The 27376-nt window shown below is 44.2% G+C and overlaps 1 protein-coding gene across 2 annotated transcripts in view; it reads left to right on the top strand.

The window, feature by feature from the left end:
• DOCK11 (dedicator of cytokinesis 11) overlaps positions 1 to 26066 on the top strand; it is a gene marked incomplete at its 5' end in the record, with an annotated part of 81326 nt that extends 55260 nt beyond the window's left edge. Inside the window, 20 exons of one of the 2 annotated variants that reach the window (XM_084213005.1) lie at positions 1549 to 1660; positions 1781 to 1847; positions 2323 to 2370; positions 2558 to 2623; positions 2844 to 2977; positions 3622 to 3737; positions 5515 to 5652; positions 10044 to 10226; positions 10883 to 10996; positions 12641 to 12856; positions 12938 to 12995; positions 14743 to 14849; positions 15836 to 15958; positions 16874 to 16987; positions 18800 to 18946; positions 19807 to 20017; positions 20322 to 20515; positions 20971 to 21071; positions 22248 to 22386; positions 24755 to 26066. In XM_084213005.1, coding sequence (XP_084069131.1) covers positions 1549 to 1660; positions 1781 to 1847; positions 2323 to 2370; positions 2558 to 2623; positions 2844 to 2977; positions 3622 to 3737; positions 5515 to 5652; positions 10044 to 10226; positions 10883 to 10996; positions 12641 to 12856; positions 12938 to 12995; positions 14743 to 14849; positions 15836 to 15958; positions 16874 to 16987; positions 18800 to 18946; positions 19807 to 20017; positions 20322 to 20515; positions 20971 to 21071; positions 22248 to 22386; positions 24755 to 24877 — 2511 coding nt within the window. In that variant the 3' untranslated portion in view covers positions 24878 to 26066. The remainder of the gene's footprint in view (positions 1 to 1548; positions 1661 to 1780; positions 1848 to 2322; positions 2371 to 2557; positions 2624 to 2843; positions 2978 to 3621; positions 3738 to 5514; positions 5653 to 10043; positions 10227 to 10882; positions 10997 to 12640; positions 12857 to 12937; positions 12996 to 14742; positions 14850 to 15835; positions 15959 to 16873; positions 16988 to 18799; positions 18947 to 19806; positions 20018 to 20321; positions 20516 to 20970; positions 21072 to 22247; positions 22387 to 24754) is intronic. The other variant, XM_084213006.1, reaches the window with a different exon arrangement.
• Positions 26067 to 27376: the final 1310 nt, after the last annotated feature.

The following is a 27376-nucleotide window of genomic DNA, read 5'->3' as shown; positions in this document are numbered from 1 at the left end:
GGTCACAGTCACAAGTCTGGTATGCTTTCCTTCTTCAAACATCGCTAAGCCAAAAATAGAATGGCTGACAAATTTGTAGGAAAACCAGCCCAGGAGGGTAACCACAGGCCCAAATAGAAGGTGACTGTCATGCCACAAAGACCTCTGACCCCACTGCTCAGACAGGGAGGGGTATTCAGTACTCTTCTTCTTGGCAGATTGCACACATGAAAATCAGGTATTTGTGTAAACCAGCCCCTGGTTTTCCTCAAGGCACTTTGCAGATATCTTGGGTTGGCATGAGTCATTGATGCATCTTCTAAAACTTTGGCCCTTGTAACAAGCAAGGCAAAGATAACCTGGGCTCATGGCTGTGTGCTGCCATGCTTAGAAGAGGTGAGGCCTTGCCAGCTCTCCTCCATAAATCAATAAAGAGCTCCAGGACTGAGCACAGCCGAGCACTTGACTGTCCTGTCCAGCAAAGCCCTGAGCTCCAGCCCCGCTGATGGGGTTTGCAGGAGGTGCTGTGGCTTCCAGCTCAGCTCTTCCCCCATGGCCAGACATCCTCCTCTTGAATGTTTTTCAGAGTTGTCAAAAGCAAGTCTTTCTGTTAGGGAATGCAGTCTCCACAGAGCCATGTAAAAGCAGTGCCCTGTGGAGGAGCTTCACAGTGCTCTCAGAGGCAGAGCTCATTGCCCCGCTCCCCTGGAGTGAATTGTGTGCTGACTTGAGAGTTTGGCATGGTCAATAGCAAATCTCTGGCCATAGCACCATGTCTCCAACTCTAACATGATTGTTTATTTCTGTTTTATTATGACTCACATCCACAGCTTATCCCAGAATAAACAGCAAATAAGATTTGTGGATCCCTCTCCAAACATGTGAGGCAAAGCTTTAGGAGAAGCCTAGGGCTTCACTGTATCCATTTATCAGAGGATACAGCTCAGGCAGGCACAGAGACTGTGAAATAAAATTGGTGTAACTTTAGAAGTCGTGCTTCCCACCACACAATGCCCAAGCCTTTCCCACATGAATTGACTCATCGGCAGGATTTCACGGATGTTGCCTGAGTCACTTGAGGAGGAGGAAAACTGAAACACTTCCAAAAATCAAGGGGAGGAGAAAGTTCTTAAGATGAAATGTCTTCCTTTTTTAATGACTGATATTTTGTTTTGAAGTGTATGTCTTTAACAGAAAGTCAGATTTTTGCTTTAAATGGTGGCAGCCAGTGAATTTTTGTTTACAGGAACTGGCTTTAAAAATGTCCAGGAGCTTAGGTGCTGCAGAGAGCAGGGGAAATGATAGCAGGCTGCTGGATAACCCATCATTCACTGCCCAGACAGTTTTTCTCTGAGCAGAGAAGTGTTTGGGTGTTTGTTGATGTGCCCAGGTTTTCCAGGCTGCTCATCACTGAATGAGCTGTTTCTGAGGCACGGTGCTGTGGGGTGCACATGTGGGGGACAGGAGGGATGCCAGCACACCTGGTGTATGCCAGGTTTGCTGTGGCCATGCTGCACAGCCCCTGTGCAGAGCCCAGGAGCCCTCAGTGCCACGGCTGTGTCCCAGCAGGTCCGCAGGAGCTCCATGAGGAGCAGCGTGTCCCACTGCAGCCGGCTGGACCAGTTCGAGATCCGGACGCTTCTCATGTGCTACCTGTACATTGTGAAGATGATCTCTGAAGGTTGGTGCCTCCTGCACACTGGGGGCAGCCAGAAAGACAAGGGACCCTCAATTCTGGTCTGTAGGGTCCCTCCTTTGAGTTTTTTAAAATCTCAGTGCACTGTTCTTTGTTTTCTTTCAGATACTCTTCTAGCTTACTGGAACAAATTCTCCCCCCAGGAGCTGATCAACGTCCTTATGCTTCTGGAGTGAGTATCATGAGGCTGCTGCTCAAACACTGCACCTTGGTGTGGTCAGAATGGCTAAGGAGGAGAGCACAGTGCACACGCTGTCCTGTGCAGCACTAGGGGTGTCTGGCCAGGTTGGAAATGCTCTTCCTCCCTCGGAGGAGAAGCAAGTGTAAATTGAGGAAGCGTGGTTTAGTGGCAGTGCCCTGTGCTCTGTCTGAGGTGTGTCCCACCACCTGTGGGCTCAGCTTCCCCTTTGCTGTCACAGCCTCCACTTTGCAGCAAATTTGGGAGAACAGATGGGTGAGAAGACAGATACGTGCCATAGAATTTTGAAACCAAGAGTGTTTTAGGTTAAGTGACTTGTAAATACAGATGCAGGCCCTTGTGCAGAGAGAAGTGTGGCTGCAGGCAAGAACAGTGTAGGTGTTAAATGTTCTGGATGGTTCCTGATCTGCAGGATCTGTAACAGATACATATTTCATTTTCTTCCTAGGGTGTGTTTATTTCACTTCAGATACGTGGGGAAGAGAAATATTGCCAGGTACTGCATCCTTCCATCCGGTGCTGGGGTGTGGGAATCATGCCCGTGCTCCCTGCCCCAGCAGAGGTGGGAAGGGCTGGTGCACACCCACGCTGGGCAAACGCCACTGGGTCTGGGGCTCTGCTCAGCACCGTGCCCTGAGCAGGGGCCCCTCATCTCAGCTCCCTGCCCCTTCCCTCCCCTCCAGCTCCTGCATGAGACCCCCAGGCTCAGGCGAGCGCAGGTTGGCAGTGTCCCCCCCAGCCAGCTGCAGGTGAGACAAGAGCCCCGGCTGCATCCCTGCTTCCTGAGCAGCTTCCCTGTGTTAGCCCTAGGGCCTTCTGCAGCAGCCGGGCCGGCGCAGCGTGGGCCGCCCTCCGGGACTGCCCCGGAGCGCTGCTGGAGGAAGAGATCCCCGTCCTGGTGCCCGGTGTGACCTGTGGTGGCGTGGCTGCTGCTGCTGCTGCCCAAGGGCTGTGTTTGCTCCCCTGCAGGGTGCAGGATGCCTGGCTGTCCAAGCACACGGCGGCCGAGAGGAAGTCCCAGACCATGCCGGCGCTCCGCAGCCGGGCCGGGGCGCGGCTCCAGCACCTGGGCAGCCTGGAGAGCTCCTTCACCCTCAACCACAGTACGTGTGCCAGCGGGGCCAGGGCGCTGCCAGCCTGAGGAAAACCGCACGTACCCATTTCCACTTGCTCTGCACAGGTTACTCAGGTTTTACAGAATCGCAGGGGTCACAGGCCTCCCTGCAGCATTCCTGGGTGGGTGAGGCTGGCATTCGAGCCAGCCCCTTAAAAATCACCCCTGGGATTTAGGACTTGTGTGGCTTTCTGCTCTTGCCTGTCTTGGCTCAGCTCCTTGGCTGAGTGTGTGGGCAGGTGACACCTTGGTTTGGGTAGAGAACAGGACAAGCAGGAGAGCTGCACTGCCCAGAGACCTGTGCTGGGCTCTGCTCTAAGCCTCTCCAGGTGGGTGCACTTTGTCCCACTGAAGCACTTTGCCATCTCCCCTCCCTGGAGACAGCTTGGACACCTCTTGCTCTGTCTGGCTTTAAAGACAATGGGGCAATACAGGTACTGTTTTTCTAGTGTGGCATCAGGCTGAGGCAGCTTCTCTGAATGGAGTTGGCAAATTCAGCATCTTGCTATTCTTGCATCATCTCCCAAACACAGGGAAAGTGCAAGGGGAGAACATTATCCATATCAGCACTTAGATTTTTTGGGAGCTGGAGTGTTGAACACTGTTTCTTCCTAATTTTCTCTCTGTCCACAGATGCAAGCACCTCAGAAGCAGATATTGTGCACCAGGCATTACTGGAGGGCAATATTGCCACTGAAGTGTGCCTAACAGTCCTGGACACCATCTCTTTTTTCACTCAGAGTTTCAAGGTCAGCACTGAAATCAAAAATGTTGTAGAAAAGTGTGCTGTGTTTTTATATGTGTGTGGATTTTGGTGATCTGTTCTCCTAGAGTGGAAGAATATGGAGGGCTTTACAAAAGCAAATCATTTGTATTTGTTTATTTTCCAAAACAATGTTTCACAGAGTCTCAGGGTAATTATACCCATACACAGTCTTTCCATTTCTTCAAAGCTGCAAGGCCAGAGAAAATCCTATGTATGTTATACCATGACTGTAGGTTTTACATAAATAGAATAAGAGGAAATGTGTATCGTGTAGAAAAGAGGGACTAGAGAAAAGGGAAATGAATGTCCAACATTTTTAGAACAGTCACTCTTTTGTACCCTCAGTTACCTAGAAGCAAGGCCCAGATTTCTCTGAATCACTGTACGTTAATATCTCTGGGGCTGAGGCTCTCCAGCTGTGGTTACCAGTGCAGACAGGACCAGAACCATGGGTAGAAGTCTTCTCTTCCATGTTGGGATTTGTGCTTTTGGCAGCCATTGCCATCTACAAAAACCAAGGTCTCTGTGGTGAAGAGAACCCCAGGATGGCAGCAAAATACTGTCCCAGAAATGCTCTTCCTGAAGTGTAGTCAGAGGAATCCTGCATGTAGTAACATGTCTTGTGTATGTCACAAGAACAGCTCTGGATTTCAGAGCAAGCACAAAGAAGATTTCCTTTTTACATGGAGATGAAGAGAAGGGTATTCATAGCTTCAGCTTCCATTGCAGAGCCAAAAAGCCATCCTGGTGCAGATGTTAAATTACTCCTTACAAGTTTGGTAACAGCAAAAGGAATTAGATGCAACACTTAAAACTTGCTTGACTTTCTCAGCTGTCTCCTTTGGAATGTTGCTGAACCAAAAAGCAGCATGATTTTCAAACCACAGGACACAGACTGGATTCCCTTCCCCTTTAGTGGGCTTTGGCTTCACTTTTATGGCCACACCAGGCACGAGTGTGTGCTGTGCTGCAGCAGCTGGGCTGGTGCTGTTCCACTGCCACAGGAAATGAGCTCAGTGTAAAACTCTGGATCCTGAGCTTACCACAAGGTGTCACAATCTGAGCCAGCCCAAGGACTGGCAGTGGGATGGGGGCTGTTGATTTCCTGTCAGTACAGGATATCCACATCATCCTCGTGTCATGGCCAAACCTCCTGCACAGCCCTGTGGGGATGGCAGTGGGCACAGCCCACCTGCTCTGACACCAAACTCTATCAAGAACCCTCAAGTAATTCCATTTTACCATATCTCTACAAGGTGCAAACTGGCAAAATTCTGCAGGAAACAAGAGAAGTGAAATTACTAACTACAGCTACTAATCTGTCCAGTGAGAAAATGGACCTTATTTTATTTTTCTTCCCCCTCTCTCTTTTGGACTGCAAACAAAACAATTTTCAAGAAAAAAAAAAAAAAAAAAGAAATGAAAAAAAAAAACCCAGGGTGATAGTTACATTGATAACAGCATGTTTTATTTAAAATAACTAGGCAACCATTCACAGTTGTACAGAATATTGACTTAGGTTTTGGAATTAGTGATTCAAAAGTCATAAAATAATTTTGTTTTTTTCTCTGCTGCAAAAATAGCCTCTGCTAGCTACTGTAAGTTTTTGATTGTCACATTTTATTGGTTATGTTTGTACTGAAGGCCCTGTTGCTTTTCTGGCTTAAGAATTAATGTGATTAATTATGCAAAATTATCTCTGTCATTTCCAGCTTCAGGCACAACATTTCTGCTAAGTAAATTCTCCTGTTGCTTTCCAGACCCAGCTTTTAAGCAACGACGGCCACAATCCACTTATGAAGAAGGTTTTTGATATTCATCTGGCTTTTCTCAAAAATGGGCAGTCAGAAGCAGCCCTTAAGCATGTGTTTGCCTCTCTGAGAGCTTTCATTAGCAAGGTAGGTGCAATGACAAGGGTGTGGGAGAACATCTGAGAATGGCAGAGAGGCCAGTATGGTTACACTCCTGTTAAACTGATATTTTGGAGATGTGTTTTAGAAAACAGCTTCACTGATTTAAAGAACAGCCCAGGTTAAATTCTCTAGTTATTTATTATTTGTTGGAAGCAAAAGGACTTGGTCACAAGGATGAGTGTCTGTTTGACCAACTTTGCTTGAATCTTTGCCCCAAGCTGCCAGTGCTGCCCTCAGTGCTCTTGCTTGAATAATGCATGCACTGACAGGCAGCTCCTCACCCACTGCTGGCAGAGATGATAGTTCTGCTGCACAGAACCTTGTTCTGTGCTCTCTGAGCCCTGACAGGTAGTGAGGCTGTTTAATGCCCAGAGCTCAAGCAGAGACAAAGCCACACAAAGCTGACCACAAAGGAGCAGTGACTGATGCTGACATTGCCCTTTGTGCTTGTCAAAACCTGCCACTGCTCAAAAGGACATTTTTCCAGACCTGATGTACATGAGAACACCATTCCTCCCAAGCTGTGCAGTTATCATAAATCCAAAATTAATTAAAACACTTCAAATCCCTTGAGCCCAGCACTTCATGAATGAGGAAAATCCTCGTGGCAGATTGCAGCCGGGCAGGGATGGTGTCAGAGTGGTAAGCAGCAAAGAGAACTTCCAAAGGAGCTTTTGCACTAGGTGCTGAGCAAAATCTGAAAGAAGATTAAAAGAAGAGACTGCTAAACTGCTTTTCAAAGGTGGAAAAATTCCATGCTTTCTATATTTTGCTGTAACCCCACAGCAGAGCTAAGAGTTAGTGTAAGTCTAGGGCTGGATTTTGGCTTGTGCTAAGCAGAAATGCAGAGGTCTTGCTGGCTCCCTGTCTGCTCCAGTCAGCATGGTCTCCTACAAGGTGTTTTTCCATGGGGCTTTTTAAAGCCTGCTAGATTGGCAACTGGCAGGGGCAGGAATCACTCAGTTCTTCTGCAGGGTTCAGTGCATGTTTATTGCTCTGCCTTTCTTTTGACTTTTCTGCTTGCCTCTGATCTGCTTAGGTTCGAGATCCATCCTGCTGCAGATCTGCACACACCCTGCTCTCCCCATTGCTAGCCAAAAGTTTGTTTAGCTAGAAATATTTGTTTTGTGCCTATAGCAAATAATAGACATTCCTTCCCTTCCTGGCATATTTTCTGTGGGGTTTTTAAAATGTGAAGCCAGACATGCACACCTGCTCAATTTGATCTCACTGTCAGCCTTCAGAGCCTGGAGCCCTTCAGGGCTTCCATGCTTTCCAAAACATCAGTGGCAGCAAGGAGGCTGCATGCTTGGCTGCTGCAAGGATGGGGCAGTGAGATTTTTTTCTTGGCTTTATGCTCATCTAAATCCACACTGAATTTCACATCACGGGTCTTTAAGGACTCAAATTATTGATTTCAGCTTCTCGCATTTCCCCCTATGACAGGACATATATGGCTTCTGTAAAAGCAAGATATGAGCCCAGCAGATGATATCTAGAAGGAGGAAGTGTTTTCTTTGCCAACTCCATGACCACACGAGTCCCAAACTTCCTTTTAAGTCCTTTCAAGTGTTCTTCTGAGGCCTGAAGTGGCCATGGTGGCCAAGGCAGGTGGTCACTGCATTGCATGACAAGTCAAGGATGAAATGTTTCTCTGCAAGTTTGTTTTCAAATACTAGCTCTGCTCTATTGTGTAACTTCAAGAACAGCAAAAGGGAGTTTTACCTTTGTCACAGCTAGAATGGAAAATTTTTCATTTTTAGGGCCTTCTGTCACTATAATTACAATGAAAAGAATCCCCCTCTTATTTGTGGTCACAGCAAATGGTTGCTGGAGGGAAAAAACTCCTGAGCTGTATTCTGCATCCCGTAATTTGTCTTCTGCATTAAATCCAGCTATTTGATAGGCAAAAGACTTTTAAGAAGATGTTGCAAGAGAGCAAAGAACAAAAATCTGTTATTATTTGCATCTTTGGTTTTGGTTGCACGTGTGTGTTCTGGGAATTTGGCAAGAAAGCTTTCTCTGTTTTACTGGCTGGTAAGAACCAACAAAAGCTAGATTGTTCTTGTTTCACGCTCTAGGTTTTCTTAAGAACTGAATCTGTCTTTTCAGGGCATCACTTACAGATAAATACATATATGAATACCTATATGCATGCTTAGGAATGGTCTCTAAATTAAAGGTTATAAAGGAAAACATGCCTAGAGGAAGCGGGTGCATTAAAGACTGGCTCAGACATCCTTCTGCTCCTCCTGCCTTTCCCTGTGGCTGTGCTGCCCTCACGTCCCTTTGAGTCCTCTCTGGGAGCTGCTCTGTCCATGGTGTGGGGCTGGATCAGAAATGGGCTCCTGCAGAGTGCACAGTCAGCACCACAGGGGCTGTTCCATGCCCTCCCCAGTGTTCTGGCCCAGCTGGGGAGCCACGGGCAGCACCTGACCTGGCTGGGCCTCCAGCACCCATTCACCCCTGGAGCTGCTTCCCTGGACCTGGCACCAGGAGCCATTGCATCTGCTGGGGCTCCAGAAAGGGACACAGCTCCCTGGGAAAAGGGCACAGCTCTTCCTCCAGAGCTGGTGTGGAGGGGACTGCACAGGGCTCCTCCTGCAGTGGATTCCCAGGCAAGGGCTTTGTCCCTAGCAGTGCCTTGGAAGTGTCTGGAAAGCCTCTGCTGGCAGGCAGTGTCCCTGCTGGGAGAGGTGCCAGCCATGGCTGTGCTGTGTGTGCCTGCCCAGTCCCACAGCTCAGCCCAGGGCTGGCCATGGTCCTGGCTGGCTCTGGGGAAGGACAGCACTGCAGTGGGCAGCAGTTCCTGGGAGCTCCTTTCCCAGGGGAACACATGATCTGTGTGGCCCTGTGTTATTATGATGTTTGTTTGCCTCTTTCCTTCTTTCTCCCACTTTTTTTTTGAAGATAATTTTTGGCCCAAGGCAGTGAACAAAAATTCTAATTTTTAAAACCTAATTCTGGTTTCTTGGTGCAATCCCAGTATCTTGCTAGCCACAGGTCCTAGATCTCTGTTTTAAGACTCTGTCACCATCATGCCATGGTTAGCCATGGCAGCACCAGTTCCAAGTTTTCCTAGAACAAACATACTTAATGCAAGGAGTGGAGGGCCACAGTAACAGCTTCAGCCTCTGGCTGGCACTATTTACTGCCCCCTCCCATGGGCAGAAGGCAGTGGGGCAGGTAAAAGTGGCTAATGGACCATGCCCTATGAGGACCATGGGTCTCGAACAAACTGAGCAATCTTTCCTCTGAATAGGTAAAACCTGCTTGGCTCTGTTGCCTCTTTTTGCCAGGAGATTCTCTGGGCCTGGCTGCCAGCTGCAGCAGCAGGAGCACAGTGCTGCTGTGCAATCCCCAGCAGCCTCCATCCACCCCCGCGGGAGGTGCTGCCGTCTCCCCTCCCCAGCAGGTCCCTGCGTGCCAGCACAAAGCCCTTCCTTGTTCTGCTTCCCTGTGCTCAGCCTCTCTGCTGAGGTGGAAGGAAGCCAAGGGTGGTGTCACCTCCCTGCCAGCCACCTCCTGTGACCGCAGCCACAGGGACGCACCTGGCGTCCCCAGGAGGCTGCTGCCCACTGGGACAGGTGTCCCACCTGTCTGCTGCAGGTGGCCCTTTCCAGGCAGGGCTGAGCTTGCCCTGCCAGCTGTGCTCAGGGGTTTGGTGAGGGGACAGACAGGCCACCAGGGTGTTCCCTTTGTCCCTCCTGCAGGTCCCTGAGCCCCGCTGTGACTGGAGAGCTTGCACTGTGGCTTGGCTTGGTCCTGCTGCTCCCTGGGTGGCCCTGGCTGGGGAGGCAGGGCAGGTCACTGCAATTTATGCTCTAAGGGAACAGCCAGTCTCTTGTTTGCATTCCTGAGGGCATGCAGGCACGATTTTAGATGTTTCTGGGGGGTCATGTAGAAGTAGATGCGTGAGTGTTGCAGGTCACATTTCCCAGTGAGGTTGGATTCCTGGTTGGGCTCTGATGGATTTTCTGATCTTCCAGACAGCACCTTGTGGTGGGAATGTCTGTGGGACCTCTCCTCTCTGCCCCACTGCTTGTGATTATGGCTTTTGGAAGAACGTAATTCTGTCAGTCCAGTTTGGTGAGATTTTGCCAGTAAACCCAGATGTTGTCAGGGGAAGGGTTAGATGGACACAAGCAATCACATCCCCAAGAAGCGTGACAGCAAAGTTCCCATCAGTCTAGGAAATGTGGTTAAAAATAGACCCCTAATTAATTCCCATAAATACTTTCAGGCTCAGAATTCTGGCAGAAGTTCTGCTGAGGCTGTCCAGACTGGAGCTTAGTTTGTTGCCCTGTGCCCCTGCCCATGTGAACCTTATGCCATTTAGTGGTGAATTTTCTAATATTTGCATGTCTCTTGTGAAGTTTCCCTCAGCATTTTTCAAAGGAAGGGTGAACATGTGTGCTGCCCTCTGCTATGAGATCCTGAAGTGTTGCACTTCCAAGGTGTCCTCCACAAGGAACGAAGCCTCTGCTCTTCTGTACCTCCTGATGAGAAATAATTTTGAGTTCACCAAAAGGAGAACATTTCTGAGAACACATCTTCAGGTCAGTGGCTGGAGAAAAGCTAGAGACAGGATGCCTCAGATTTAATGAACAGTTACAGCAACAGAGCTCTGTGACCTCATACCTGCAGAAGATCCTGTCATTGCCATATGGACAAAAATCCTCCTGCTTTCCAGGCTTTGCCTAATTCCTATTTCCAGTGACCTAGGTCCAGGCACCTTTAAGTAAAATAATTGCCATCAAGTACTCCAAGCTGTTGAGTTTTAGTGTATCAGACACCAGGCACATCTCTGTGCCAGAGACTGGCTCGGATGGGGTGGAAAGTACAGCTGCCCTTAAGGCAGGAGAAGGGATTTCCTAGGAGCTGCTTTTTTTGGCATTGGTAGCTTTTGAAGCAAATGTAGATACCATGGGGGACAGATGAATACCCTGTGGGTTGTAAAGAATCACAGAAGAAGGTAGCTAATGTCCAAACAGGGATTCATATTAGAATAGTTGGATTGTTAGTCCTGCAAAGCAGTTTGGTCCTCTGGGGAGTGTCTGTCCTTCGGGGATGTGAGAGCTGAGCCACAGCACCAAACGCTGCTTACATGGTGGAAAAGATGTGATGGTTTCCTCTGAGCATTTGATTAACTGTGACCTTGATAAAACCCTTTTATTAGGGCTTGCTTAAATAAAGCCTCTACCTTGTCCCACAGATAATAATTGCAGTGAGCCAGTTAATTGCAGATGTGGCCCTCAGTGGTGGGACCAGATTTCAGGACTCCTTGCTCATCATTAACAACTTTGCAAACAGCGACAGGCCGATGAAGGTGAGTTGGAGATGTCACATCCCGCCCTGTGCTATCAGCCATTGATGTGAGACTGTGGACAGACTCCAGGAAACTGTTTAAGGGTTGGGTTAATGACTGGAACTGTGATTTATGGCTTGTAGTAGGCTGCATTTGCTCAGTAAACAAGTGTCATGCCAGCAGCAATAGGGCCAGCTGCTCAGCCAGGTTGTGCTCCAAACATGAGGCCTCACACCAAGGGGAGGGAGCTCAGCAGCTCAGGCTGTGCTTTGCCATGTTCTGCTTGCCAGACTGTCCAAAGAGCTTTCCAGGAACTCCCAGCTTTGAGGGAAATGACAAGGGAGGGTCCGGTATTTCTGTTGCCTGAAGGTAATAATTAGCAGGATTTAGTTTTATTCAACTGTCAGTAATGTAAGAAAGCTCTTATGTGGAGATTAATGGTTGTATTTCTTTGGAAAATGATTGCCTATCTTTGTGTTAGAATTAGTGGTTTGTACTCAATTCACTGAGCCGTTGCAATGTGCTCCATTTCACACGGAGTAGCTGCCAAGGCAGGATAGGGGAAATGGGAAGTGTTTTACAGTTCCACAGTTATCCTGTGACCTAAAGGCTTAATGGGAACTTCCATTAGGTTTAATTATGATCTAACAAATTTATAGATAGGATATACCTGGAAAAAACCTCAGTTCTTTTATGCACACGGATGTTGGTAAGGGCTATACTGAGCCGTACTTTACTTGTAATTTACATAATGAGATGATCATTATATCAAGTTTTTGTATTTGTGTGAGTGCAAGAGTACAGGACAGATTTCAACACGTTGGAGAGAATAACATGCACAACCACAGCAGCATCTGGGCTACAGGAATCTGAGGAGAGGGAGCATAAACCAGGCTCATCATGGAAGGGAGAGACCTGCTTCTTTCCACAGCAGACAGTTTTTAGAGACTCTTTTTCAGAGGTGTGGAGTGCAGGACAAGAGGCAGTGTATGCAAGTTGCAGCAAGGGCAATTCCAGTTTTGGTTAAGAAAAAATTATTTCCCAAGAGCACTGTGCAGCCCTGGAGCAGGGCCTTGAAAGGGGGTGGATTTTCTGTTTTAAGAGATTTTAAAACTTGGCTGGACAAGCCTTGGTCTAACTCAATGTTGGCCTAGTTCTGAGCAGGGGATCAGATCAGAGCACATGCTTCTCTACTACATTCCTGTGGTGGGAAGCTCTACAAATGCCTTTAGGGCTTTAGGAATTGAAGACAGACCACATCAGAGCCTAACAAGCCAGATGTTGAATGACATGAAAAAATACTGGAGCTGTAGTTTGTGGTCTCATCCAGAGATATTTGTATGCATGGAGCACTTCTGTGTTGCTCTCAGAGCAGCTCCTCAGGATGCCAAAGTGGCAGCCTCCCTGTAGCACAGGAACAGCCAGCCTGGCATCCTGGGCACAACCTGGAGCGATTGGCCCTGTGCATGTCATGACTGAAATGCCTCTGAGTGCAGCTGAAGTACTGCACTCTGTGTGCAGTGTGAGTTCAGTAAGGAAGAGTTAATTAGCCTTATCTACTGTGTTCTCAGTGTTTTCAGATAAGTGAAGTTGGCTGAAAGGGTCATTCCTTGGCAAACCCTGTATTTTCTGTATTAGCTGCTAATTCAGTTTGTTTTGTGTCAGGCAACGGCTTTTCCTTCCGAAGTCAAAGATCTGACAAAGAGAATCCGCACAGTGCTCATGGCCACTGCCCAAATGAAAGAACATGAGAAGGACCCAGAAATGTTGGTGGATCTCCAGTACAGTTTGGCCAAGTCTTACGCAAGCACCCCCGAGCTCCGGAAGACGTGGCTGGACAGCATGGCCAAGATACACGTGAAGAACGGAGACTTCTCGGAGGTAATTTGTGCAATTAAAAACTGGTTACAACAGAACAGATGTACAGATGACATTTTGATAATTTCCCTTTGTGCTTCGCAGGCAGCCATGTGTTATGTTCACGTAGCAGCCCTCGTTGCCGAGTTCCTGCACAGGAAGAGTAAGTGTCTGCTGTTTGGGAGACGTGAGGAGGATGATGGGGATGTTTGGGGGTGTCAGAATCTTTTTAAAGACAAGGCTCTCTCAATTTGGTAAATTGTTATTTTATAAACAAGCTGAAAAGGAAAAAGAAGTTATTGCAGTGTGTAAAGCTAGATGATGATGAGTAGTTTTTAAGAAATCACAGTTGTTCGTACCTGTTCACTCAGACAGCCGTGCCAGCATGCTGCGGAGTGAAATAAGAACTGACACATCGTGTCTTGGTTTAAATGTTCACTTGTATTTTATATTAGGAAATGTGCTCACTGGGGAAGGCCATGTTAAAAGCTGACTCAATATGATCCTCAGAATTATTACTATAGGCAGTACACAAAACTGTAGAATAAAGCAGTCAGAGTTCAGCCAAGAAATGAGACTGTAGCCTAACCATACACATATGTAAAGAACAATCAGAAAAAAAGGAGAGTTTTGTGGCTTAGTGCAAAACAGGAAGGAAGGACAAAGCTGTGTGTTCTCAAGTTACACCACACTGCAGGTTTTCTTTTAAAAGAAAAACCTGTTCTGCAGTTGATATATTGACCCAATTTCTCATTTCCATTTAAGGGAGTAATTGTTGAAGTGGACCCTTAACATTTCAGAAAGTTAAGGCTGCATGAAAGCTGATTATATACACTGCCTTGTCTGGAAGATTCTTCAGTGCCCTGCTCAGGGGGATTGGAGTCCCTCCAAATTCTGTACTTTGTCTTGGCAAAGTGGGAAAAATCAGGACCTGTTCTTGTGATATATATGCACATCTCACATGGCTGCAGAGAGGGGGGTACTGAAGGTTTGCAATGTTGTGTTTGTACACAAAGGCTGCTTACCACAAGTAGTGGTAAAGGAGAACTCCTAAAAGGGAAGAGGAACAGGTCCAAAGGAATATTAAATGAAGTTTGAACGTTGAGTTATTTCTGTCACTGGCACTCTTTACATATACAGAGGCTGGAATAATTCAGTAAAGGCTGAACTACCCAAAGTTTTGGGGTACCTAACTGTGCTTCCTTGCTAGGAGTGTACAGCTCTGTGTGCTTACCACCCAGCTCTCCAGCAATAGCTGGATAGGGATAGAGTTACTTTTCTTCCTTGGTAGCTGGTGCTCTGTTTTGGGTTCAGTGTGAGAGGAATGTAGACAGCACACGGCTGCTTTGGTTGTTTCTCAGTAGCGCTTACTCTAAGCCAAAGACTTCTTCAGTGTCTCGTGCTGTGCCATTGAGGAGCTGCACAAAAACCTGGGAGGGAGAATAGCTGGGGCAGCTGACCTGAACTGGCCAGAGGGATATTTTACATCTCAGAATAGCTGGGGCAGCTGACCTGAACTGGCCAGAGGGATATTTTACATCTCAGAAGGTCGTGCCCAATACATTTGCTGGGGGGGTTACCTGGAAAGGGAGTCAGACTGGGAATGTTTTTAGCATTGGTCAGAAGGTGATGAGCAACTGTGTTGCGCATCACTTGATTTTCTTGAGGTTTATCTCTCTCTCTCTGTTATTATTATTACCTTAGTTTGCTTTGTTTTAGTTATTAAACTGTTCTTATCTCAACCCATGGGTTTTACTTCTTTTCCCTGATTTTCCTTCTCATCCCACCAGGGTTGAGTGGGGCAGTGAGAGATTTGTTGAGTGGCATTCATTTGCCAGCTCAGGTTAAAGTAAAGCAGCATGACACATTTGAGATAATTCCACTAATCCATTTGCTTTTGTCTGCTGCAGAACTGTTTCCTAGTGGATGTGCTGCCTTCAGGAAGATCACTCCCAACATTGATGAAGAGGGTGCAATGAAAGAAGATGGTGGGATGATGGATGTACATTACAGTGAGGTGAGGTCCTGTACTGTAGATAGGAGGATGGTAAGATATACCATATCTGGTTAGGATTAGTTTTAGACTTCATTCATATGAGCTCTAACAAATTGCAGTTGTGCACTGGTATCTGTAAACAAGACTGTTCCACTCCAATTTCTCAAGAGAAATTTGCTCTGGAGAATTTCCTGTATATGATTCAGACAGGTAAAACTGATGTAAGTTCTTGGTTCTGTGAAGAGCTTTTCTAGCACTGAGGCTGAAAAAGCTGCACCACAACCTCTGCCTCTGGGTTATGCAAACACTGATGTTGCCAGCACGGGGCAGCACAGCTGGGTGTGGTGTTTCCAAGAAGGGGCAATACGAAGTCAAGCTCTGCAAGGGAGAGGTCATCTTAGGGTCCCCCTGGAGTTAGGGCTGTTCTGCAGGACACCATGGTAGCAGAACAATCCAGAAACTCTAGCAAGGCCTTGGGGAAGTGGGTAGATCCACCCATGAGTCATGAAGTCTCACAAGTACTTCTGCACCACCCCTGAGCAGCTGCCTTGCTTTGGCCATGTGGCTGAGCAAGGTGGCCCTGCAGCCCAGCTGCCCATTCATCAAGGCTTGAGGATCCTTGGCATCACAGCCAATACTTGTTCCTTGGATGTGTTTCTTAGTCACACACCTCTGATCTCCAGTGCTGTCCTGTCTGTACTCTCCCAGAGTTTTTGCATTTTCCTGGGGGAGTAACTAAATAACCAGGACATACTTACTGGCTATTAGGCTAATGGTTTATGAAGAATTAATGAACTTTTAAAAAATAACATGTTCTTTTTCTTCTTCTTCCCCTTCCCCCTCCCCAAAATTTAGAATGCCTTTAGAAAAGCCAGGAATACACAGTGTTTAAACTTATGTAACTGCAATTACTTATTCTGGGATCTGATAGAAGTATCTGAAATGAAAATGGTTTTATCTTCTGAGCTGGAGTGTCAGTAACACCACCCATTTGGTTGGTATCACAGGAGGTCCTGGTGGAGCTGCTGGAGCAGTGTATAGATGGCCTGTGGAAGGCAGAGCGGTATGAAACAATTTCTGAAGTTTCCAAACTGATCATTCCTATTTATGAAAAGCGGCGTGAATTTGAGGTGGGTATTTTCAACTAGTTTGCATAGAGCAGGCAATTTTCTAGACTGCTAAGAAATAAAAAACTTCTTGTTTTTTATATAAGAAAAAAAAAACTTTTTTATTTTTGAAGTTGTGAGTTACTGAATTGGTGTCACTAAAGCGCACACTGTGCCTCATTGCTGGTTATTAAAGAAATGAGTGAAAGCAATGATCTGTAAGGTGTTTATCAAAGCTAATGACATGGATGACTCATGTTTAGTTAATAATTACCACTTTCCTTCCTGTTAGAAAAACCTGTCATTTCTTATACTCATTGAAGCTGGATTCTTTTTGAGACCTGAGGTTTCTAAGGGTTAAAAACAGAATGAGAGCAGCTGAAAGGAAGGCCTAGATCTGTGGGTACTTCAGTGGCAAGTGGAGAGGAAGGAAGGAGGCTGTTCCCTGCCTTGCTCCTCTCCACCACGTGCTGTGACCTGTGGTTCAGCTTAATACTGGTCCACTTTCCCTCCCTGTGCCATGACCTCTTTCCCTCCCATCCAGCCATATAACTGAACCTGGGGGAAGGAAGCCTTACCTCGACCTGTTTTTTCATTGTAAAGATGTTTCTAATCAAAAAAAGGCTTCCTGGGTAAAATATTGCCAGCTGCTCTGTGTGTGAAGTCTCAGTCAAGAAACACCCTGAGACAGTGCACTGAGCCTTCTGTCCAGGAGCTGTGCTGTTCCTGCAGTCTGTGGTGCCCTGCAGACCTGACACTAAGCATCTGCTTAAAACCAGGTTTTTCAAACAAGACTGCATGAATTCAACTTTTTTTAGAAATTAAGGCTTCAGTTCTCCAGAGGATTGTGTTCAGGTATCTCTGAAGCTTCTGGTGTTAGCTAGAATGTGCTGCTTGGAAAACCTGCCTTTCCTCATAATGTTAAAATCTGATTTCCAGAAACTCACCCAGCTGTACAGAACACTCCACGGAGCATATGCTAAGATATTGGAAGTAATGCACACAAGGAAGAGGCTCCTTGGAACCTTTTTCAGAGTGGCCTTTTATGGACAAGTAAGTATACACACTGGCTTGCCAGCTGCCCCTCACCAGGCATCCTGGCCCAAAAGCTGCTGCTCTGTCAGACCTGGAGTTGAAAAGCTCCTCTGCTGCAGCCACCAGTGTGTCTACATGAGTGTTTGGCACACTGGGGATGAGGGTTTATATCTGTTTGCAAGAGCACTTGATTTATTATAAAGTTTATGATTCTGCTGGTAGGCTTTTATTAAAACAACTCAGGGGTTAGGAAATGCCTTAGTGGGCTCAGAAAACACTGAGGGTTTTTTTGTAATTATAGTTATTGTAGGTTACACAGGCTCAATTTAGTGTGTATAGTATATAACTAGTAACAGTATATAACTGTAACCATAGTATATAAACAGTAGTAGTAACAGACATTTTTTTCTACAGAAAAATGCTGCTCCCTTCTGGGTATTAGCAGAGTAAAAGGTTATGAGAGAAGCTGGAGGCAAAATATCTATCAGTGTTGATTACACACATTAGAGATAGGTAGTACTAGTGTTAGCTGAGGTAGCTGGGAAACTGAATAAGATCTGGGGCTCCCAGATCTTATTCTTAAGAGTCCCAGGAAGTGGCAGGATCTTATCATATCTCATTGAAGTCTTCTGAGCTTAAAAGCAGTTGTGTTTTTTTTTTTCTCTCCACCTATAGCAGTTAATAAAGTGTGATACCCTCATGTCCTTTCTGTCTCTGAACAGCCTGCTTCTGCTTGTGCACTCATAACCAAGGGGAGGTGCAGGACCCCTCTTTAGAAAACACCATTTAAAATATATTAGCCTTGGCTTTCTTTGTTCCTTCTTTTCAAGGAGATGATGAATACCCCTGAAACCATCATGGGTTTGTACCTTTGAATGTCACTGTCACAACATACCAGAGCAGTGACTTTTGCTGCAGCAGACATGCATTTTATATTTACCCTCATCTTCTCTGTAACTTTGGATATGTAAAAAGTAAATAAGGTTAGCAACAGAGGGAAGGAAACAACTGCTGGCTTAGTTTTCTGCAAGTTGGAAATAACTGGATCATCCCTTAAAATTGAGCTGTGGAGCATCCCAACAACCAGTACTTGATCCAGTTTTGCACTTTGAAGCTTTTCTGGCTTTAAATTTCAACTACACACAGATAGCTTAACACTGTGTCACAAGTTCTAACTGGAAAAGCTCACCAAAGGATGAATTTCCCATGCTGTTTCCATTATGGGTAAGACTGGTGATGCAAGCACAGCCTTTGATGTGTTTTGGTCTCCATTTACAGTAAATACACCAAATCATACTTCTCTGCATACAAGAGGAATTAAAGCACAGGAAACCCATTTCTTTTTTTATTGCTTAAAGTCTCTTGCAGCTTACACAAATTCTTGAATTTCAGACTGTTCCTGTGGCTCTGCTGGCAGGGCTTCCTCAGCTCACGTATCTCTGTTCCTTCTCTGCACCTTGTTTTTGTGGTTTTTTTCTCCTGCTTATCTCTTTCTAACCTTCCAAAAGGTCAAATGCTGGCCAAACCATCTTCCACATAGTTTAGATTTCTCACTGGTTGTACTCAAGTAATGATACATTGTGTTTATGTTGGGTGAAGAATTTTTTTTTTAAGACCATTTTTGAAGGAAGTTATTAAATAGGCAAAGTTCAGTCAGACTTTGTGAGCCATAGCCTTAAAACTCTTTGGCTTTCTGAAATGTTAATAGAAGCTTTCTTTACAAGCAGCAAATCTAGCGTGAAAGTTTTCTAAATGATAAAACACAGATATTCCTCACTGTTTTTTTTGCTGGTTTTTGGTTTTGTTTTTTTTTTTTGTGGTTAATGCCAGACATTCTTTGAAGAAGAAGATGGGAAGGAATACGTCTATAAGGAGCCCAAACTGACAGGCCTCTCGGAGATCTCCTTCAGACTTCTTAAACTTTATGGAGAAAAATTTGGGTCAGAGACTGTAAAGATTATCCAGGATTCTAATAAGGTAGAGTTAAACTGCGTGCTCTGTGGAGCTGCAGGAAGCTGACAGAGCATCCCTTCCCTCTGCTGTGGGAGGGGGAGAATGAGCCCTCTCCTCCACCCTCTTAAAATCACCTTGCTTCCAATTGTCCCTGGTGTCCTCATGTTCCTGTGTGAGGACATGTTGCACAGCTTGACAAGTGCTGGTGCTGCTGTGGCTCCCAGGTGTGAATTATGAATGGAAATTGCAATCCCCACTGCACTGAGCCTTGCTGAAGGCATTGAAGCCAGCACAGAGCATCAGGTGACTGGAAGCAAAGTTATTTCTTGTTGCTTTGATGCTGCAAGTCTAAAGGAAAACCTCTTGGGGCCTTGCAACCTTACTCCTTTCTTTTCACATGGAATACTTATTTATGCTCCCTGCAAAAGCTGGGCACATCCTTAGGCTGCAGTGGGATTTATCTGGGTTACCAAAGAGTGCTGGTGATCCCAAAGCTGGTTTAGTGCAGGCCTGCAGGTTTGGCTGGCCCAGCGCTGCATGAGCACTGGATCACAGTCTGGAACCTTTGTGGTCATATTAAAAGGACTGAGCAGCTCAGGCCTGTGCTGCCTTGATGGATCAGGGGACGTGGCTGCCTGCTGCAGGAACAGCTTGTTTGGCACCATGTGATGTATTTCTTGTGCCACACCTCCTTGTCTTATCTGCTGGTGGATGGTCTAGACATACCAGCTGAAGGCAAAATGAGCATTTGGCATGACATTGGCCTTCCTGCAGTGAGGCCAGATCAGCAGAGAATTATTTTAAATCACATCCCAGTGAATAGATTAGCCAATTATAACTTATTAACCTTTGCTCCCCCTGTGAGTAATCCTCTTATTTCACAGGTCAACATTAAAGACCTTGATCCCAAATATGCCCATATTCAAGTGACTTATGTGAAGCCCTACTTTGAAGACAAAGAAATGTCTGAAAGAAAAACTGAATTTGAAAGAAATCATAATATCAATAGATTTGTATTTGAAACTCCTTACACTTTATCTGGAAAAAAGCATGGCAGTGTGGAAGAACAATGCAAAAAAAGGACCATTCTGACTAGTAAGTACAAATACCTGAACATGAAACAGTATCAGTAACTATTAGAAGACTTGTTCAGGAAGCGTGACAAATTCTCTCAGCTTAATCAGAATTGTGAGACAATATTCTGGTTGGGAGGGGAAATTTACCTTGTGTTTTTATGTGCACATTTTTACAGATTAAAAAACCTTCCTGGTAAATTATAGCCCTGTTTGGGATTTCGCATCCCCAGGGACAAGAATCTGCTTGTATAGGTTCTATGAAGAGTACTCCTATATGCTGCATCACTTCTTAATCTATACATTTCTTTTGCTGTTTCTGCTAGCTTTGAACTCCTTTCCATATGTTAAGAAGAGAATTCCAGTCAATTATGAACATCAAGTTAATTTAAAGCCAATTGATGTCGCTACTGATGAAATAAAGGACAAGACGGCAGAGCTGCAGAAACTCTGCAGCTCTGCTGGTGATGTTGACATGATCCAGCTGCAGCTCAAACTGCAGGGCTGTGTCTCTGTGCAGGTCAGTCTGTTTGATGTCTGTTCAGAATTGCATTTACATGCACAGCTCGGGGTGAGGCATGGTCACAGCACATTTACTTTCCAGAAATCATTAACTACCCAGGCTTCAGGGCTGCAGCCTCCAGCACAGCCTCCCCGTCACCTTCAGTGCTGCACAGGCAGCTGGCTTGGAGGAATAAACATTTCCTCCAGTGGTGTTTACAGTGTCAAGTCCAAGTGTAATTGCACATTAATTAGCCATAAGTAACTGCTGAAACATATTTAAGTTTTGAAGGTTGTACTGTAAGGGTAAGGCACAAAGAGCCATTTGGCTTCTAAAGCTGGGTGAGTGACCTTAGGACTCAGAGCATGCTGCTTTTCCACACAGAAATAAGAGGAAATATGAGGAAGCAATCTTAATATCTCTTTTTATCTCAGGAGGAGTTGTAGCATAAATGATTTCTTCTTTCATTCTAGGTTAATGCTGGTCCTTTGGCCTATGCCAGAGCTTTCCTAAGTGACAGCCAGTCCAGCAAATACCCTGCTAAGAAGGTGAATGAGTTAAAAGAAATGTTCAGGTAGGATTTTTAATGCAATAAAAACTAGCAGCTTGGCTGCAAGATGGTACCTGCTCTGATTATATTTTTGTCTGTCTCCAAACTCAGCAGATGCTGGATACTTAGATATGTCTTATAAAGATCCAAATCTCATGGGGTTGTGGGTGCTCACACAATGAAAAAAGCCCATGAAATTATATTTATCAAGATTATATATATCAAGATATATATACCCAATTCCAGGGCTGTGCTCTCCATGAGGAGATTTGCTTGAACACTTGCTTCCACAGTTTGTGTGGGTTTTTGAGATTATCACATGAAGTATGTCTGAAAACCAGAATCTGACAGTCCAGGGGCTCAAGGGTCTTTTGATATTGTGCATTGTTTGCCAGTTTTTCCAAGGGGATTTTTTGCTAGCTAATGATAACTTAAAATATTTTAAAGCAAATCCTTGCTCAGTTTACAGAAGAGCACTGTTCTTGTTTCTGTTGCTAATTTCTGAAACTGTGTGACTTGCACAGGTGTTTTTCCAATTTCTGGACCTCCAGGTGCAACCACCTGCCCACCAGCCCCTGCATTTTTACTCTGTGCTGGTATCTCCCATTTCACCATTTCTCCACTCTCATTGTATGAAGAAAGCAGCATTTGGGCCAGTCCCATTCTCCTTCTGTGCACCAAGTAACCTGGCAATCAGGGAGCAATCCCTGAGAACATGCCATGCATGGCTTTACTTTCCAGCTTTGCAGTGCAAACACGGTCTCCATTTCAGTTGTGAATGTGTTTTTATTGAGTTTTATAAAAAAGGAAAATATGTGTGCTAAATGAAGCAAAGAATAAACAACAGCCCTCAGAGCATTACAGGTCCCCATGGTGTGAACTTCCTTCTGGAGGGTGCCTGACCTCTGACAGCCCTGCTGTGTCACGTGCACCCAGCTCTGGCCAGCCCTGCAGGACTGGCTGTCCCACCTCCTGAGGATCCAGGCTCACAGGAGCTCCAGCAGAAAGCCCAATGCCTGTGTTGCAGTCCTTCTTCATTCCCTGATTCACTGGGCCAGGGATACCCCTGGAATTTGTTTTGCCCCAAACACTGGAGAACAGGGGGTGGGAAATACTGAGATTTGCCTGTCTGTTCAATTTCTTGCTTTGATAGAAGACTGGACTATTGTAATGCCCCAAGTTCATTCCTTTCCTCCCCAGGAAGTTTATCCAAGCCTGTGGAATTGCTCTGGAGCTCAACGAGCGTCTCATTAAGGAGGATCAAGTGGAGTACCATGAAGGGTTAAAATCAAACTTTCAGGATATGGTGAAAGAGCTTTCTGACATCATCCATGAACAGGCACGTACTGCACATGGGGAGCCCACGGAGGTGGCCCTCTGTGCCTGAGAACTGACTAAGCTGAGAACTGGCTGGGAACTGAAAATGTGATCACTCCTTGTGTTCTGTAGCTAAATACAAATGGCCAAGTAAGCGAAGCAGCAGATTTGGTGGATCCTAAAACTGCTTTCTGTTGACTGGATGTGTCAGCCTGATGCTGGTATTCAGAGTGCTGCAAGGTGGAGTCTTCAGGACGCACCACTGCTTGCCATGGTCATCAGAAATCCTGTGCCACGTTCTGTGTCATATTTGAAAATTATAAAGAGGTCACAGGTCAAAGTTCTCAGGCAGAATTTCCATTTCCTCAGTTACAGCCAGCTTATCGGGTTTTTTTAATGTTATTTTTCCTTATATATGTTTTCTTATAATTTTTGCCTTATGCCAACATGCCATTTCTATGCACTGTTAAATTTCCTGCTAGTTTATCTGATCTACGATTTTATGTTCTCTTGGATCTTTCTAGGAAAATACTTTTTATACTAGCATCAGAGAGGTGAGAGATTCAAAGAGCAGTTGTACTTCTATCTAGTATTATGCTGTGAAATTAGATGAAGTAATTTCCATGCCTCTGCTCTTTAATGTTGCCTTCATTATGACAAAAGAAAGCTTGTAGTTTTATAGCATCAAGGATATAAAATCAACAGTACAGACTGCATTGTGGTTCATAGAACTTGAAATTTAGAAGAATACTTTCAGCATCTCCCAGTTAGTCAATATACTGTCTGTGTGTGACTATGAATTAAAGATGCAACATGTTAACTCACTAAAAATGGATAGGCAAATTCCACAGGTAGTTGTGTAGTTGTTCACACTAAGTGAAAAATCTACAAATAGCAAAATAATTCAACTGCACCAGGCTGCTGTTACAATAAAATAATGCTTATGGGAATCAGAGTCTTGTTATGGAATAGTACAATATCATTTCAGGGCACCAGTCTCGTGATGGGGATGAATTTTGTTATAGGAGTGTAAGGGTGGATCCATGTGAGAGTGACTGCTGCATTTCTGTTGCTTTTGTTAGATTCCCCTTCTATTCTGCTCGTGGCCACCATTGTTTTAGCGTGAAAACTGTTGATTTTGCACATTTGCCACATTGGTTTTTTCATTGTCACTACCTGCAGAGAGGCTTGTTCATAAGAGCTGCCACCTGCTTACTCTAAGCTATTTGCCAGTGCCAAAACTTCTAATTTGCATGCAGCTGCTGAAACTTCTGTGGCTTTTGAATGTTGCAATAGTCAAATCAAAAACAAATCACTCAGTCCTGCACTGTCAAAGTACAATAGCTAAGATTATTTTAGCACAAAGAAGCATTGTTAAAACAGTTAAAACACACCCCCTGCTACCTCAATAGATTAATCTACTGCTGTGTTATCTTTGCTTAACGGGGAAAGTATGACTGAAATGTCCAAGAGAAGAGCTCCCTGGAAAGGATATACTTTTCACTTTCTTCTTGTAATAGCTCAAAAGGCAGAACACTGTTCTTTATAGTTGCACAACATGATGTACAACAGCTGACTTGAACTTTTCATTGCCATCAAATGACCTAATATCTAACAAATTCATGCTAATGGACTAAGTTTTCTTATTTTGCAATATTACTCAGTTAAATGTAAAAAGTATAGTGCATTAACTTAGGGCTCTCACTGCAAATAGCATTTGCTTTTCTGAATATTGTCAGCAGACAGGTAGTCACTGGGTCAGCCTGTGACCTATTTACAGATCTTTTAAGCTACAATGTAAACACAAGAAATTTATAAACTGCAGCTGAACAGGTCCAGGAAATTCCAGAGACTGACAGAAAGCTGGATGTCCAGAGGCTGTTTATGATGGCCAGTGATCTCAGTTTCACTACTGCAATTTCAAAGTAACAAACTTGATTGGTGAACCACGTGGTGAAAATAAATGCACAGTCAGCTCTGCCATTCTAGCTGGATCCTGTGCCGTCAGGGTGTCCTTCAGGCTGCAAAGTACAAAATCTGGACACAGAGGCAGTGAGTGTCTTTGGGATTTAGCTGCATGTACTCCCCATGCTCACAAAAAACCTATTAGAATTCTGTTACTGCTGAGACATAATAAAAAATTGTTATACAGAGAACTCTTTCTTCCCACAGTGCATAGTTCTAACTAAAAGTGATCCAGTAATACACAGAATGGTGTTTGTATTAATGCTACAGAAATCACTAAACTGTTCTTCTTTCTCATTTCTTTGTTACGCTGCCTTTGTGAAACAGCTTTGAAGACAAGGTTGGATATCTCTTTTGCATACCTTTTTAAACAGCTTGATGAAGTGAAACCTGTACTGAATTTGTGATTGTTTTCCTTTGTTTAGATCTATCATGAAGACACGATGCACTCACCCTGGATGCAGGACTCCCTTCACGTCTTCTGTGCGATCAGTGGAACCTCTGGTGATGGAAGCTACTGCTCACTCAGACCCACTGCTGACATATAAACATATCAGTCATATTTTACAGAGCCTCCTCAGGAATTCTTGGAACTGTACAAAGGATGTTTAAAACCATCCATGATGAGCTAAGACTGAATTGCAGGGTGGTTTGGTTTGTTTTGCTTCATTTTTTTTTTTCCCCACAAAAAAAGTTGCCATGCTTACCAACAGGGTGCTTGCTTATTTTGCTGAGCAACATTGAAAGTGCCTGGACATTGCACCACTGTGCTTGTTTTCTACTATTTTTTTTAAGCTAAATGAACAGCAGGACGTGGAAAGGCAATTATCTAAGTACATGTTGAATTGCTGAACTATGAATCGAAACAATGACGTACTGTGTAAAGTTGTACAATGGAATATAATAAAATGTAAAACTACTTTGTAAATAGAAGGACTATAGAGTATATAGAAATTAGCATTTTATCACATTTGCTGCTAAAAGCTTTGTTGTACAGGAAACATGAAGGAGAAATTGTATTTACTGGTAAGAGACCTTTCTCTTTTAAAAAGTGACTCGGGGTCCACCTACCCCAATTGGACTCAATGAAAGTCAACTTGCCCTAGTCTGGAATAATAAAACCTAAGTCAGAAATTATAATTTTCATACATCCTCAGAGCAGATATTTCTAAAGTTGAGATTACTGTGGCTGATTCCAATTTTGGGTAAACTTTCACAGCTTCAGGAGAGGATGAATTGTACTCACTGAGAGATGTGTCATTTGACATGAGTTTTCTCCTGCTTGCCACTCATGGTCTCACACAGATATGAACTCTGAGAACAGCTTAAATTGAATTGGAAATTATAAGGTGCTTTCATAACGTTCGGAAAAAAATCTAATCATCAGAGAGATGTGGTTTAAAAACTTGCAGCACATCAAAATAACTTATACAAAATTGAGGGATTTGTTAGCACCACAAGTCATGCATGTTCCCTCCTGTTAAGCAGATTTGTTGTCTGAAAGCTCATTGTTTTTGTCTGATAGGTGGTTGGGGAAAATGTATTTTCCAGAATTCTTTCATTCCTTCTTCCCCTTCCCAAAGCTTTCATACATTCTCTGCCTCTTTTTTAATAGCACGCTTCAGATTCAGGAAGAAGAACACAGTTCAGTAATTCTTTTATCCAGCGACATTTTTAACATCTGTGGTTTTCAAAATCCTATCAATTGTAAATATGGTTCCAGTAGTTCATATGGGAAGGGTGAGAGTTTTAAGGATATGTAAAAAAATGCCATAATAAAAGGACTTCAGCTGGGTATTTAGCTTGGCTGTAGTGTCTATAAAATGTTAAGCTTCTAAGTCTTTGTGACAAAAATTATCTTCAAATAGTAACTGGACCACATTTCAAAATGTTTATTATGCATGATTCTAAATACCTACAATTATTTGTATTCTGAGAAAATAATGTTGTGATCCATAAATTCACCCATTAGCTGTTTCAAGCAAAATACAGACGTGCCTATAACAAACCAGCCACATTTCTGCTTCTATGTGCTTTTGTGCCAGACAGGCTCTAAATTTAGCACAAACTTTAAGAGGAAGAGAGATTAGTGTGTGTAAATATGGTTAGCACCTTCCTCATTATCTTTCAACAAATAATATTTAAAAGTATATAGTGAGAGTTTTCCAGATTACTTTACTAAGAGGTGTGAAGCTCATTATTAGTCAATCCAATACAAGATACCTTTGGAGCTAATTGACCTCTAAATATGAGTAGTAAAGGTATATCTTGACTACAGTCAGTAGATGTATGAGATACAGACATCCAAAAGCTCTTGCACTGTAGCTCTTTCAGATACTACAGAAAACCTCTTTTTCCTGGATTTGCAGGAAGACCCTTATGCATGTTTTTTGATGTCTTTAATGTTCTGAGATAATATTGTTGGCTGAATTTTCAATTTCTATTCCTTATTTTTACTGGAATTCCAGTGGAATTCTTACTTGTATCTTCAGATGTCTTTAATGGTCCAAGATGAATTTCTGGCTGAACTTCTGAAGCTGTTGATATTGGAGTTGTTATGTCATTTCACTGTCACATACTGGAAAGCTGTCACAGTAATTTGGCCAAAAAAGAAGTGCTTAGTATCAGTCCAGTCAGAATATACACAGTCACTGCATTTCAGAAGATACACTTATTTGTAGTTTTCATGAATTACATAAATGATATGCCATAAGGATTAGCCTTCTGTCCTGCTAAATAATTTTTCTGGATTTTCTACAGAAAAATCTCATTTTTAGATAGGTTATGAAAAGACTGGTACCAAACCAACTTGTTTTTCCTTTGTGGATTCACCCATCTAGAAAGGATGAGGAGTGGCCATTATATTACAGCTGTTTTTGGACAATGGTGCCAAGAAGATGATCACATTTTCTCTATCTATCCTTTTCTTACTTAATTGTCCCAGTTTAGAGAAATCCTCCAGATCTTTTCTTGTTTATGGCTGAAAGAGCTCAATTCACAGTTATATCTGGAGATTGTACTGTATATGTGCCCATTTTAAGTAGCTG

Source organism: Fringilla coelebs (genome assembly GCF_963513975.1).
Source record: "Fringilla coelebs genome assembly, chromosome: 11".
NCBI lineage: Eukaryota > Metazoa > Chordata > Aves > Passeriformes > Fringillidae > Fringilla > Fringilla coelebs.
Note: the sequence above shows the minus strand (reverse complement) of the source record. Positions and strands in the feature narration are given on the sequence as shown.